This window comes from Pongo abelii, chromosome 17 (assembly GCF_028885655.2).
Source record: "Pongo abelii isolate AG06213 chromosome 17, NHGRI_mPonAbe1-v2.0_pri, whole genome shotgun sequence".
Lineage (NCBI taxonomy): Eukaryota > Metazoa > Chordata > Mammalia > Primates > Hominidae > Pongo > Pongo abelii.
The window spans coordinates 85,184,897-85,201,182 of NC_072002.2; the positions used below are offsets into that span (position 1 = coordinate 85,184,897).

At 36.5% G+C, this 16,286-nt stretch overlaps 1 protein-coding gene across 5 annotated transcripts in view; it reads right to left on the reverse strand.

The window, feature by feature from the left end:
* The window catches only part of RTTN (rotatin), a 204,391-nt gene that overhangs the window by 155,443 nt on the left and 32,662 nt on the right, over positions 1 to 16,286 (reverse strand). For all 5 annotated transcript variants that reach the window (XR_008516017.2, XM_024236082.3, XM_054538073.2 and 2 more), the window contains 3 exons: positions 12,025 to 12,237; positions 10,084 to 10,196; positions 9,238 to 9,364 (listed from right to left, as the gene is read on the reverse strand). Coding sequence is in view for 4 of the 5 variants with exons in the window: in XM_024236082.3 (XP_024091850.3) it covers positions 9,238 to 9,364; positions 10,084 to 10,196; positions 12,025 to 12,237 (453 nt within the window). In the remaining variant the exon portion in view is untranslated. The remainder of the gene's footprint in view (positions 1 to 9,237; positions 9,365 to 10,083; positions 10,197 to 12,024; positions 12,238 to 16,286) is intronic.

Here is a 16,286-nt window from a genome sequence, read left to right on the forward strand (position 1 = left end):
TCTAGGTGGCTTTAGCCTTAGTTGGCTGCCAGAAGTAGAAAGAGCAGGGCTATCTTTCCCACAAGACTGGGCCAACCTGATCTGAATGCCACCCTGTCTGCCAGCCTCTCAAAGGGTCCTGTCTGCCTCACTAGCTTGCAACACAGCCTCAGCTGCCCTGCCGAAATGCTCACCAACAGCCACCACCATAGGTCTTTTGCCAACAGCCTCTGCCTTCCTGTCAGAGCGCTTTTGCAGGCATACACCCACCCACAGCCAATCCCTACTGGTGTGCACTTGCCTGCAGCCTCCCCTGCCAGTGTGCACTCGCCCATGGTCACCCCCACCACAAGTGCACTCTCCCAAAGCACCGCCCCACGCCCCCTCAGAGCACTTTTTCGGGCAGTCACCATCGGAAAGTTGTTGCCAGCAGACTGGGAACATCTCGGTTCCTCCAGTGCAGCAGGTGCTTGACCTCAAGGGACCAGAAATCAAAGCCACTGGCCTGTTCAGTGTACCCCCAGGGTTAGAGCACACAGCCCAGGGATGCTGAGCTGAGCTCTGGCCCTGAAAGCACACAGAAACCAAGCCAATTGACTAATCCCAACTTATACCACAGTAAAATCCTCAGGGCATCAAATAATGTAAAAGCAAAAGGCCCCATCCAAAGTACAGCAACTTCAAAGATTAAAGGAACATCAGCCCACACAGATAAGAAAAAAAACAGTATAAGAATTCTGGCAATTCTAAAAGCCAGAATGTCTTCTTACTTTCAAATAACCACACTAGCTCCCCAGCAAACGTTCTTAACCAAACTGAAATGGCTAAAATGACAGAATTCAGAAGCTGGAAGGCAAGGAAGCTCGAAATGATATAGAAGGCTGAAGCCCCACCCATGGAAACCAGTAAAATGGTGGTTTGATCCGTGATCGGATCTGACACAAACATTTTAAGTAAGAACAAAACTGAACTTCTGGAAACAAAAATTTCATGACAGGAATTTCATAATGCAATTGGAAGCATTAATAACATAACTGAGGAAAAAAATCTCAGAGCTCAAAGACTACTCCTTTGAATAATCATAGGCAAACAGAAATAAAGAAAAAAGAATTTAAAAACAAAAAAAAACTTCAAGAAATATGGGACTATGTAAACAAAACGAACCTACCACCCATCAGCATTCCAGAAAGAGAAGGAAAGAAAGCAAGCAACTTGGAAAGCATATTTGTGGATATTTTCCACGAAAATTTCTCCAACCTCACTAGGCAGGTCAATAAACAAATTCAGGAAACTCAGAGAACCCCAGTGAGATACTATTCAAGATGACCACCCCCAAGACACATAGTCATCATTCTCCAAGGTCAACAGGAAAGAAAAAATCTTAAAAGAAAGCTAGAAAGAAAGAGCAGGTCACATATAAAAAGAACTCCATCAGGCTAACAGCAGACCTTTCAGCAGAAATCTTACAAGCCAGAAGAGATTGGGGACCTATAATCAGCATGCTTAAAGAAATTCAAACCAAGTATTTCATATCCAGCCAAGCTAAGCTTTATAAGCAAAGGAAAAACAAAATCATTTTCAGAGAAGCAAACACTAAGGGAATTCATTACCGTGAGACCTGACTTACAAGGGGTCCTCAATGGAGTGCTAAAAAAGGAAGCAAAAGACCATTACCTGCCTCCACAAAAACACACTAAAATACATCTCCCACTGACACTATGATGCAAGTATACAATCAAGTCTACATAACAACCAGCTAGCAACATGGCGACAGAATCAAATCCTCACATATCAATACTGACCTTGAACATAAACAGGCTAAACACCTCGCTTAAAAAGCACAGAGTGGCAAGCTGGATAAAGAACCAAGACCCAACTATATGCTGTCAAGAGACCCAATTCACATGCAATGACACCCACAGGCTCAAAGTAATAGAATGGAGATAAAGATCTATCAAGCAATCAAAACAAAAAAAGAGCAGGGGTTGCTATTCTTATTTCAGACAAAACAGACTTTAAACCAACAATGATCAAAAGGATAAAGAAAGGCATTACATAATGATAAAGGGTTCAATTCAACAGAAGATTAAACTATCCTAAATATATATGCACCCAACATTAGAGCACCCAGTCATAAAACAAGTTCTTAGAGACCTACAGAGTTTTAGATAACCACAAAATAATAGTGGGAGACTTCAACACCCCACTGACAGTGTTAGACAAATCACTGAGGCAGCAAACTAACAAAGATAGTTGGGACCTAAACTTGACACCTGAGCAAATGGACCTAGGAGACTCTACAGAGTACTCCACTCAACAAAAGGAAAACACATTCTTCTCATCTGCACACAGCACACACTCTAAGATCAACCACATGTTCAGCTGCAAAGCAATTCTCAACAAATTCAAGAAAACTGAAATCATACCAACCACACTCTCAGGCCACAGTACAATAAAAATAGAAATCATTACCAAGAAGATCTCTCAAAAATGATACAATTACAGGGAACTTAAACCTGCACCTGAATGACTTTTGAGTAAAGAATGAAATTAAGGCAGAAATCATAAAATTCTTTGAAACTAACAAAAACAGAAACACAACATATCAGAATCTTTAGAATACAGCTAAGGCAGTGTTAAGAGGAAACTATATAGCACTAAATGCCTATATGAAGAAGTTAGAAAGATTGCAAACTAACAACCTGACACCACACTTAGAGGAACTAGAAAAGCAAGAGCAAACCAACCTGAAAGCTAGCAGAAGAACCAAAGTCAGGGCTGAATTGAATGAAACTGAGACACAAAAATTCACACAAAAGATCAACAAAACCAAATTTTGATTCTCCAAAAGAATAAATAAGATTGATATATCACTAGCTAGATTAATAAAGAAAAAAAGAGACAATCCAAATAAACACAATCAGAAATTACAAAAGTGACATTATCACTGACCCCACAGAAAGACCCTCAGAGACCATTAAGAAAAACTCTATGCATACCAAACAGAAAGCCTAGAATAAATGGATAAATTTCTGGAAATATACAAACTCCCAAGATTGGACCAGAAAGAAATTAAAACCATGAACAGAACAGTAATGTGTTCCTCCAAAGTTGAATCAGTCATTAAAAAATAAAAAAAGCCTACCAACCAGAAAAAAACACTGAGCCAGACAAACTCACAGCCAAATTCTACCAAATATAAAAAGAAGTGGTACCAATCCTACTGAAATTATTCCAAAAAATGAAGGAGGAGTGACTCCTCTCTAACTCATTCTATGAAGCCAGCATCATCCTGATACCAAACCCTAGCAGAGACACAACAAAAAAAGAAAACTTGAGGTCAATATCCCTGATGGACATAAATGTAAAAATTCTCAACAAAATATTGGTATACTGAAACCAGCAGGACAGCAAAAAGCTAATCCACCACAATCAAGTATGCCTTATCCTCTGGATGCAAGGTTTATTCAACATATGCAAATCAATAAATGTGATTCATCACATAAACAGAACCAAAAAAAAAACCACATGATCATCTCAACAGACAAAAGAGAAAAGGCTTTTGATAAAATTCAACATTCCTTCGTGTTAAAAACCGTCATCAAACTAGGCACTGAAGCCTCAAAATAATAAGAGTTATCCATGACAAAGCCACAGCCAGTATCATACTGAACAAGCAAAAGCTAGAAACAGTCCCCTTGAGAACCAGAACAAGACAAAGATGCCAACTCTCACCACTTCTATTCAATATGCTATTGGAAGGCCTAGCCAGATCAATCAGGCAAGAAAAATAAAAGGCATCCAAATAGGAAGAGGAAGTCAAATTCTCTCTCTTCACAGATGATTCTACACCTGAAAAAAAAAAAAAACCCATATTCTCTGCCCAAAGGTTCTTAGAACTGATAAATGACTTCAGTGAAGTTCCAAGATACAAAATCAATGTACAAAAATCAGTAGCATTTCTATACTCCAATAACATCCAAGCTCAGAGCCAAATCACAATGAGAATTGTAAAACACTGCAGAAAGATAACAGAGACGACACAAATAAATGGAAAAACATTCTGTGCTCATGAATAGGAAGAATCAATATTGTTAAAATGGCCATACTTCCCAAAGCAATTTACAGATTCAACACTATTCTCATCAAACTACCAATGTCATTCTTCACAGAATTAGAAAAAAAATTCTAAAATTCATATGGAACCAAAAAAAAGAGACTGAATAGCCAAAGCAAACTTAAGCAAAAAGAACAAAGCTGGAGGCATCAGACTGCCTGACTTCAAACTATACTATAGGGCAACAGTAACCAAAACAGCATGGTACTGGTACAAAAACAGATACACAGGCCACTAGAACAGGTTAAAGAACACAAAAATATAGCCACACACCTACAACCATCTGATCTTTGAAAAGACAACAATAACAAACAATGGGGAAATAACTCCCTACTCAGTAAACAGTGCTGGAATAACTGGTTAGGTGTATTCAAAAGATTGAAACTGCACCCCCTTCCTTTCACCATATATAAAAATCAACTCGAAATGGATTCGACTTAAATGTAAGACTTAAAACTATAAAAACCCTAGAAAAATACCTAGGAAATACCATTCTGGACACAGGCCTTGGAAAATATTTCATGATGAAGTCTCCAAAAAAAGCAATTGCAACAAAAACAGAAATAGGTAAGTGGGACCTAATGAAACTAAAAAGTTTCTGCACAGTAAAAGAAACTATCAACTAAGTAAAAATATCAACTAAGTAAAAAGCCTACAGAATGGGAGAAAATATTTACAAACTATGCATGTGACAAAGGTCTAATATCCAGAATCTATAAGGCACTTAAATCAACAAGTAAAAAACAAATAACCCCATTACAAATGGGCAAAGGACATAAACAGACACTTCTCAAAAGAAGACATACATATGGTCAACAAGCATATGAAAGAATGCTCAATATCACTAATCATTAGAAAAGTCCAAATCAAAACCACAATGCGATATCATCCCACACCAGTCAGAATGGCTATTATTAAAAAGTAAAAGAATAACAGGTGTTGGCAAGGTTGGAGAGAAAAGGCAACACAATACTATAAGCCCTATACACTGCTTGTGGGAATTTAAATTAATTCAGTCACTGTGGAAAACAGTTTGGAGATGTCTCAAAGAACTTAAAACAGAACTACCATTTGACCTAGCAATCCCTTACTGGGTATAGACCCAAAAAAATATAAATCGTTCTACCACAAAGACACATGAACCCAGATGTTCACGGCGGCACTATTCACAATAGCAAAGACATGGGATCAACCTAGATGCCCATGAACAGTGGATTGGATAAAGAAACTATGATACATATACATCATGGAAAACTACTCAGCCATTAAAAAAGAATAAAATAATGTCTTTTGCAGCAACATGGATGCAACCAGAGGCCATTATCCTAAGTGAATTAACACAGGAAAACCAAATACAGCACATTCTCACTTAGAAGTGGGAACTGAACACTGCATATACACATGGATACAAAGATGGGAACAATAGACACTGGGGTCTACTTCACAAGGGAAGGTGGGAAGAGAATGTATTAGCCTATTCTCACACTGCTATAAGGACATACCCGAGACTGGGTAATACATAAGGAAAGAAGTTTAATTGACTCACAGTTCTGCATGGCTGACAAAGCCTCAGGAAATAATCATGGCGGAAGGCACCTCTTCACAGGGCAGCAGGCGACAGACAGAATGCCAGCAGAGGCAATGCCAGATGCTTATAAAACCATCAGATCTCATGAGAACTCACTCACTGTTAGAAGAACAGGATGGGGGAAACTGCTTCCATGATTCCAATTACCTCCTCCCACTGGGTCCCTCCCACGACACGTGGGGATTACAGAATTACAATTCAAGATGAGATTTGGGTGGGGACACAAAGACAAACCATATCAGAGGGTGAGGATCAAAAAACTAACTATTGGGTACTATGCTCACTACCTGGCTGACAAAATCATTTGTACACCAAACCCCAGCAGCACACAATTCACCCATGCAACAAACCTGCACACGCACCCTCAACCCTAAAATAAAAGTTGAAAAAAAAAAAAAAACAGAAACTAATGAAAGATTACATGAAAAAAGAACAAGTCAATTAAAGAACCAAAGAAAAGGTATAGACACGAAAAATAGTGTAAGTGATAATCAAAACTTGATAAATTTAAAAAAATACTATGATGGGAAATGACTTTGCACCCATTAGGATGGTTACTATTATTAAAAAAAAAAAAAAAAAAAAAAAAAAAAAAAAAAAAAAAAAAACAAGGCCAAGCATTGTGGCTCACGTTTGTAATCCCAGCACTTTGGGAGGCCAAGGCGGGTGGATCATGAGGTCAAGAGATTGAGACCATCCTGGCCAACATGGTGAAACCCCATCTCTGCAAAAAATACAAAAATTAGTTGGGCATGGTGGTGCACGCCTGTAGTCCCCGCTACTCGGGAGGCTGAGGCAGGAGAATCACTTGAACCCGGGAGGCAGAGGTTGCAGTGAGCCAAGATCGTGCCACTGCACTCCAGCCTGGTGACACAGCGAGACTCCATCTCAAAAAAAGAAAATCCAGAAAATAAGTATTGCCAAGGATGAAGAGAAACTGGAATCCTTGGCACTGCCAGTGGGAACATAAAATAGTACAGTCACTGGAAAACAGTATGGCAATTCCTCAAAAATTAAACACAGAATTACCATGTGATCTACCAATTCCACTTCTGGGTATATAAACAATTGCAAAAAGATGGAAACAACCCAAATGCCTATCAACGGATGAATAAACAAAATGTAGTATAGGATGAGTGTCCCTTATCTGAAATGCTTGGGACCAGAAGTGTTTCAGATTTTGAAATCATTTGGATTTCTTAATATTTGCATTATACTTTCCAGTTGAGCATCCCTAATCTGAAAATTCAAAACCGGAAATGCTCCAACATGCATTTCCTTTAAGTGTCATTTCGGCACTCGAAAAGTGTCAGATTGTGGAGCCTTTTAAATTTTGGATTTTCAGAATTGGGGTGTTCATATATACAGATAATAGATTATTATTACGTCTTAAAAAGGAATGAAATGTTGATACATGTTACAACATGGATGAGCCTTGAGAACATTATATTAAGTGAAATAACCCAGTAACAAAAAGACAAACACTGTATGATTCTACTTATATGAGTTACCTAGGGACCTCAAATTCATAGAGACAGAAAGTAGAAAGGTGGCTGTCAGGGGCTGGGGGAAGGGGAGAATGTGGAGTTATTGTTTAATGACTATAAAGTTTCAATTTGGGAGATGGGTAATGGTGATGATGGTACAACAATACGAATGTATTTATGCCACTGAATTGTACACTGAAAACATAGTTAAAATGGTAAAATTTTTTTCTTTTTTTTTTTTTTTTTGTCAGAAATGAAGTCTCACCCTGTTGCCTAGGCTAGAGTGCAGTGGCACGATCACAGCTCTCTGTACCTTGACCTCCCAGGCTCAAGCGATCCTCCTGCCTCAGCCTCCCAAGTAGTTGGGACTACAGGCACATGCCACCATGCCCAACTATTTTTTTTTTTTTTTTTTCTTGTAGAGACATGATTTCCCTATGTTGCCCAGGCTGGTCTCAAACTCCTGGGCTCCAGTGATCCTCCTGCCTTGGCCTTCCCAAATGCTGGGATTACAGGCATGAGCCACCCCACCTGGCCTAAAATAAATTTTATGTTATATATATATCACCATCAAAAAAAAGTAAATTAGACAAAGCTGAGGAAAGAATTACTGTACTGAAAGGATACCACTGAGAAATTCTACCCAAATAAAACCTAAAAAGATATGGAAAATATGAAAGAAGGCTTAAAAGACACAAAGGGTAAACTAAGAAGGTCTAACACAGGTCTAATAAGAGTTCCACTTGGAGCAAACAGCAAGGATAAGAGAAAAGCAATATTCAAAATAAGCATGACCAAGAATTATACAGAAGTGAAGGCAGATTGAGTGTTCAAAGCAAAAAGTCCTAAGCAAGATAACTAGAAAATCATGTATGCGTGGAGACACATTTTAATGAAACCGCAGGGCACCACAGAAAAGGAAAATATTTTAAAACAAACTAGAGAAAAAAATTAAAAGAAATCATAATTAACTGATATCAGACTTCTCAACAATGACAGAAGCCTAATAAGAATGAAGCAATACTGGCAAAGTGCTAATAAAAACTAGCAGTCAACCTGTATTTTATATGCAGCCAAATTACTATTCAAAATAAGGTGAAATCATGACATTTTCAAACATATGCACACAGTCACAGACTGTCACTGAAAATACTGAAAAACTTACTTCAATAAAAAGGAGACTGAACCTAAATATTTATCAATAAATAAAAGGAAGTATATTCAAACTTAATAGCAGTTAAGGTGAATGAACTAAGCAAATCTCAAATCCTGCTATATATACTAACCATGCTATATATAAAATTCTTTATATTATTTATTAAAGATACAGCTTTATAAATAATATACACCAACTGGATGGGAAGAATATACACCAGCTGTGTAAGAGTGGCTAGGCTATGCTGGTGGGAGAAGAGAAAGCAAAGAAGCTTCCTCTATAACTAGTATTTTTCTTTGAATAAAAATGAATCAGAAGTAAAAATGACAAAATGTAAACACTTATTATAACCAAACAGTACTTACAAGAGTGTTAAATACAAAAGGACACTTTCAAGAGTACATAGGAATATATATACTTTTAAATATTGTCCTATGTACAGTGTTCTTTTCAACATTGAAATATTTAATATTCTATGCTAAAATATTTTATCATTTAAGAAGACAGAAAAATAAATGTTTCAAAAGAAAAGAAAAATAAAAAATAACATCAAAAAAACAGAATTAAAACCATAAAATCTAGGCCATAACAACCTAAAAGGTTTCCTGGGCATAGAAATCACTTTTGAATACCTGGAAATCAATTTTCCTTATAATTTTTCCATCATTAATACAACATAAATGTAATTCTTAATAAAACTTCGAATAAAGCAATTCAATTACTGGACTTACTAAGTTAAGAGAATTTAATAGTACAAATTTTCCAGAATTGACTAGTAATTATCATCTACTTTTATGGGATATAGTTCTTATATCTCATAAAAAAGGTCAAGTAAATTAAGTTTGAAGGTATAACAAGAGAGTCTACTATTTGTTCTCAAAAACAAAACATACAAAGAACAAAACCTCACCTTCGTGATTTCCAGACAGCAGCGGTAAGTTTCAGCTTTCACTTGTGGCAACGGGTGAGACAACATATGGAGAAGCACCTTCTGACTTTCTCCTTGTAGTAATGGACTGGCCTGAGCAGATTTCCAGCTGGTGAAAAAGTAAAACAACCAAGACGTCTGAGGCAAGTAAGTTACTAAGCAAAAGACTGCAAAGCATACTGGAAGGGATTTCTTCCTACTCCAATTCCTCAAACTGAGATCTTATTAAAAATAACCAATATTAGCAAGTAGTCACCTAAGCACTTATTTGTTTCAGGGCAGAGGAGGTTCTGTCTTAAAGAGTATTTTTAAAAACCCAAAATGTCTACTACTCAGTTGATGTTTATCACATCACAGAATTTATCCTTTCCAAAAGCAATAAAGACACTAAGTTCTAAAAAGAAATTTGCTTATGTCCTCAAAATAAATTAACCAATACACAAGTCTTTTCTAAAAATCCACATAAGAAAAAGGTACAAAGTAATAAAAGTTACAAAACTCTCAGTTTAAATTATTAATTAAAACTTTAAAGATAAATAAACAACGTGTGTGAATAGTCTGGATGGATACTAAAAACAAATGTATAAAAATCCAAGGATTATTCATTTTGATTGTAGGCATGACATTTTTGAAGTTTAATCTTGAATATAGCAGTTAAGTATCCTAATGCAGCCATACATATACCCTTTAAAAGTCAGACACATATAAAAGCAATTAAACTAAAAAATAACAAAGATATAAGGTCAGTTTCACTTTCACTGTTTCTAAGTTTACACACACCCTAAGTGTCCAATAATAATGTAATCACAATAAGAAAGAAAATATTACATCTTTGAACAAATGCTGATGATTTCCTTTATTAGGGGGAAATGCTGATGATAGGAAAAGCTACGCAAGGCTTGGTCTGCCAGCTCCACTAATTCTAAGAGATTCTTCTCTCCCTAAAAAAGAAGCAGAATGGAACAATAAATGTCAAGTTCATATGCAATGATATTCTCAACAGCTAACTAAGCAGCTTCAAGAAATTAGACCATTCAGAGACCATGAGACTGTTTACATTTGTTTAAGTCCACTTTCTCATCAAGCAACCTAAAAATGTCAGCCTGGGTGGAGAAATGTAGGAAAATTCCCTAGCTAAATGCCACATGAGGCTTTCTATTATTTAACTCTGAGTAAGCTTAAAGTTACAATCAAGTTGCCTGATTCTTTGATTACTTCTTTGTAGCTCTACCTCCCCTAATAAAAGTAGGGCTAATGTATTTATTTTATTATAAACCTGCCTCTTGTAGCAGCCTGACCACTAGGAACATACAGGACATTGAACACCTGTGATTAACTGACCATGCAAAATGCCACAGAGGCCAGACCCAGTGGCTCACGCCTGTAATTCCAACACGTCAGGAGGCCGAGGCGGGCAGATCACTTGAAGTCAGGAGTTCAAGACTAGCCTCGGAAACATAGCAAAACCCCTTCTCTACAAAAAATACAAAAAATTAGCTGGTTATGGTGGCACGATCCTGTAATCCCAGCTACTTGAGACACTAAGGCGGGAGGTGGAGCTTGCAGTGAGCCAAGACTACACCACTGCACTCCAGCCTGGGAGACAGAGTGAGATTCCGTCTCAAAAAAAAACAAGCCACAGAAATACTTCAACTTAAAGACACAATTCAAAATTCTATCACAGAGAAAACAAGAAGACAGTGGTACTAACATGTGGCAAAAGGAAAGGAAAAAAAAACTATCGTGGTAAATAAGAAAAATTATAAACATCAAGTTCAAGGCCAGGCACGGTGGCTAACACCTTTAATCCTAGCATTTTGGAGGCCAAGGTGGGAGGACGGCTTGAGGCCAGGAGTTCAAGACCAGCCTGGGCAACACAGTGAGACCTCATCTCTACAAAACAATTTAAAAATCAGCCAGGTGTGGTAGCATGTGCATATAGTACTAGTTGCTTGGGAGGCTGAGGCAGATGGATTGCTGGAGCCCAAGAGATCAAGGCTGTAGCCTAGGCAACAGAGGAGGCTGTCAAAAAAAAAATTTTTTTTCAAGAAAATAAATAGGTTCAGATAGATTCTACTGTAGGCGCCAAAATGAGTAAGAATTTTATCCCTAATTCCTCAAGATCTTCAGAATCCATGTCCTTATTTTCAAACAATAAACAACTCTTGTATTAATGTCTGTCTCTAAGACCCATTAACCCTTTCATTGATAACATACTAATATTCTAGTAGTATTTTTAAAAGGGATAAATACTGACACATAATTATTGCTGTAACACTGCCACAAAGTCATCCTAATACATTATAAACAATGTAGTTCATGACTGTACTTAATATATTTCAAAAATCAGGCTTTATATATATGTAATAACTATCTATAAAATATTGAGGCAAAAATATGTCTACAAGTAAGCACTAAAATAGCCCTTATAATTTTGGTTACATCAACTGTCATTCAGTTCATATCAGTAAGTCACTTCATAGAGGTACTCATTATTAAATATTAAGACATTTGTAATAACCACTGCTTTTTTGTAAATCACTGATATTAGGAATATACACCATTAATTAAAGTCTTTGTTTTACTTCTATACAAATCATATCCTTACTTTAACCTGTTAAATAACAGGTTATTTATAATTGACCCACTCAGGAATAATGTATCCCACCTGTGACAATTCAATTATATGTCCATCAATTTGAAAAGTATAGATTAAATTTTCAAAATATGTCAAAGGGATTTAAAAGAGATATTAAAAAAGCTTTTTACCTCTTTCCCAATATCAGACAGGAAGTTACAGGTGCATTCAATTGAATAAGCGGCCTCTGCAGTTCGTTTATAAATACTGTAGTTTTCAGAACTCAGCTGTTCCAAATAGGCCACAACAGCTTCATGAATATTTGGATATTCCAAAGAAATAGGCATGTCCAAAGAAAGGAGAAATAATGCTGTTGACATAGGCTCTGGTAAAAACTCGCTTGCCTTGATGAATTAAAAAAACAAAAAAATTAAAACTTTGTTTAAAAAAAAACTTATTTTAGAGAAACATAGTGGGCTATAGTCTTAATCTAATCCAACTTCCTTTTTAGCAATTCTTTGTCAAAAAACTGAAGCTTTTTCCAAAGAAAATCCCATTTCCCAACACATCATCTACCTCTACCTCTATGTCTTTGTTCAATACAAAATGTCTCAAGTCCAAATATCAACTCTTTCTCAAAGCCTAGGATACTAACTGCTTTCTTCTTCCCCAAACCAACTTCTTCTCTCCCTGAGCCCTGCACCTTGTATATACCTCTGCTATTGAACTAAGGCATGAGGCCTTTTTCTCTAAGTATTTTCTGTACATGTACACAAATCTCCACAATAACCCGATAAACTGAAGACAAGAACCCTTCCCCATCCCATAGCTGAACATGACAGAGCTTATTAATGACATATTAATAACACGAAATCAAGTATAGCTATAGATTGATTTGAACAGAAACAAATTTTTTTCTTTGGTTTTGTCTTTTAGAGGGGTAGTGGAAATTCAATATAATATTTTAAATAGTTCTAAAATACAGAAGATAGCCCCTTAATTAGTATAAAATCAATATGCCCAAATGAAATATTATACACATTATAACCTTAAATCAATAGATTTAAAACTGAAAGAACTATGGTTTTTAAAAAAAATGGTTCTAGTTTTGTGACAGGATTCTAAATATCAATTAAAGGAAAAAAAAGGACTAAAAATTTGATGTTCAGAGAAAATCTCTTGACAAGGCTCACTATTACGGCTGAAATGCTGCCTCTACAACAGTAGGTTTGGTCATGATGTATTTCATGGATAACCTATTTCAAGGATAATCATTAACTACCTGAAAGTCTAAGAGCTTAATCAGCTAAACAACAATACCTTTCAATGAATATAGTTGTTAAATGAAGATCAGAAATTACAGAAATCAAAATTTTAGATTACACAGACATGACAAACCTCCAGATTAGTAAAACAGCAGCTATTAGAAAGTAAAGAGAAACGTCATTATTCTGTGAAGAACTATGCTTTTTTTTGTGGGCGGGGGAGGAAAAAGAGAAACTCAATTATCTGCTCACCTATTATTCACTCACTCAGCGAATATTAATTGGGCCTTACTGTGTTCCTCTACTATATGCCAGGTACCTCTCCAGTCCTGGGAACCCAGCAGAGAGCAAAATAAAACCTCTGCCCGCATGAAGCTCACATCCCACTGAAGAAAGTAGAGTGTAAATCGATATACTTCCTAAGATGTTAGGTGTGGCTAAAAAGTGTTTTAAAACAGGATAGGAAAGATGAAGAGGAACAGAGAAGTAATGGGGAGTGGAGGCAGGGAAATGCTACTTCTCCAAAGTAGTAGAGGCCTTTTTCTCCAAAGTAGTAGAGGAAGGCCTCGCTAATAAGGTGACATTTAAGTAGAACCCTGGAAGGGTCAGGAGCCATGTGGCTATCTGAGGGAAAGCATTTATAGAAGAGGGAAGAGCAATTACAAAAACTATTATTCGGTAGCAAGAAAGCCAGTGTAGCTGGTTCTGAGGGATGGAGTAAGAAAGGAGTGGTGGGCCAGATGAGTTAAGGCTTTGGGTCATCATAAGGAATTGTCCTCTGCTGAAAGCCACTGGAACATTTTAAACAAGTATCAAAATTGGTCTGTAGAGAACTGATGGTAAAGTGCAAAAGTGGAAGCTAAGAGACAGAGGACTTTACTGCAGTAATCCAGGCAGGACAGAATGGTGGGCTTAACTCAGGTATTTCAGATTCCGTATAGGTATTCAAGGCAGAAATGACAAATTTTGCTCAGGGATTAGATCTACATATGAGCAAAAGAAAGGAATCAAGGCTGACTCTAAGGTTTTTGCCTCATCAACGATCAACTTGAACAACAAAATTGCCATTTACTGAGACAGGCAAGACTATAGGAAGAACATATTTGGAAGGGGAAACAGAGAATGAAATTTGGGACATGTTCAGCTGGAGACATTTATTGTCATCCAAGTGAAGACATCAAAAAGGACACCGGATATAGGTAAGTTCAGAGTTCAGGTTATATGTCTGGTCTGGAAGTATAAATTTGGCAGGCATCAACAAATAGATGGCATTTAACAATCACAAATGGGATGTACTTCATGACAGCTACCGTCAGTCCTGGGGTTCCACTCCTGAAGAGTTAGGAAGATAAAGAGAAATTAGCAAAGGCGATTTACACTGTGCTAAGAGAGTAAATCCTAATGGATCTAACTCTAAACGCACTGTGTTCTAGTTTAAGAGAGTTCTCTCTGACTCTAGTCAGAAAAATAACAGCTGCTGTGAGAATTAAACAAGCATTAAGCAGAGCATATGGCATATAGCACTCAATAAATATTAATTTCCTTTTCTCGCTTCACCACAAAGGAATTCCAATGTTTCACCCTGCATACTTGTATTTGAAACTCTTGCTATCTCAACAACTCAAAGCCCCATGCTAATATCATTAGCTAATCTTTACATGGCCCAATGGACTAATCACAATTTACGCCCCTAATCTAAGATAGCTGTCCTGCATATATAAGCATTAGTCACATGCCATCAGAATTAAAAGTGAAGATGTTTCAGTGCAAATCCATCACCCCATTAGATAAAAAATAATCAGCAACATCATCTCATGTGCATTGGGAGGAGGGGCTATAAATGTTTCCTCTAAACCTAGCCACTCAGCAGCCATGGCATAATTCTGAGTCTGTTAGAAATGCCAGCTCTCAGGCCCAACCCTTTACCTGATGAATCAGAATATGCAAGATGTGATTAACAATACCTCTAAGTGATCTGTTTGAACATTACCCTTTGAAAAGCACTGCTCTCAGTCACTCAACTGGCTTCACCAGGTTATTAGATCTCTTTATATACCTCCCTGAAAAGCTAAAGACCTTGTGTTACAAATTCTTCCTTAGCCTTGGTGAGCATCACTAGCTAAGAAAGAGTAACAGCAGTTCCTAGGATGCTCTGTGCTTCTGCTTCCAGAACAGGGCTAGTACTTTTAGCTCTTACTTCCCAGATGTTTCCCCAAATGAAATTACCTTCATTTGTTTTACCAATTTAGTTTACTCAACCACAATATTTTTCACAAGATTACCAACGTATCATTTTAACCTATACATGAGTATTCTCCAAAATCATTTAAAATCAACAAATATCAGTTTCAAAACAGGCCTCAGAGGACATTTTGTTAAACTTAGGAAATCTCTACATAGATTCATATTTATTTTCCAACATCCAAATTACCTACTTGGTCAGTGGCAACTCAAAAAAACCACTTTAAAGGCAAAAAGTTTCAGAGTGCAAATTCTACTTCAGTTGTTAGTGGGCTAGCAACAGACAGAGGGCAGCATAACCTTACATTTACATAAACCAAAGAAGAAATTTAACAGCAACGAAATAGCATTTTTGTTTGGATCTCATTTTAAAGTACTTAGTCAATTAATCAAAACAAATATAATCATCTGAAAACAAATACCTTAATTACAATCTCCCACAATGATCAAAATTGTTTTAATAAAGTTCCAAGTTATATATTTAAAATAACTACCAAAAATTAGATAATTGATTTGTTTTTAAAAACGGAAACAATAAAACAATAACTACCTTTAAAAAAAAAAAGCATGGAAAATTAACTTTACATTATTCTGACACTAAGGAAAATAAATTACTGATTTCTATTTTGGTTCCTGTCCAAATAAGCACATAGATGAAAAAATACAATCAAAAATAAACTACATGATGCAACTGATAGGATAAGTTTTCCATCAATACTTTGACCCATAGATAGATTGATCATTTGCAATACTTAATAGCAAGCAATTGTAGCACCACTAATTTTTCATTTATATAATATTAAGGAAGACACCCATATTTTAAATTCAATTCCTGTCTTAAGAGATTGGAATTCTTCCATTCTTGATGCTTATGCCTTGAAAAATTGTCACTCTTCAAAACAGAAAAGGACTTCAGAAACATAATGACTAGTGAATACAAGTTAAAA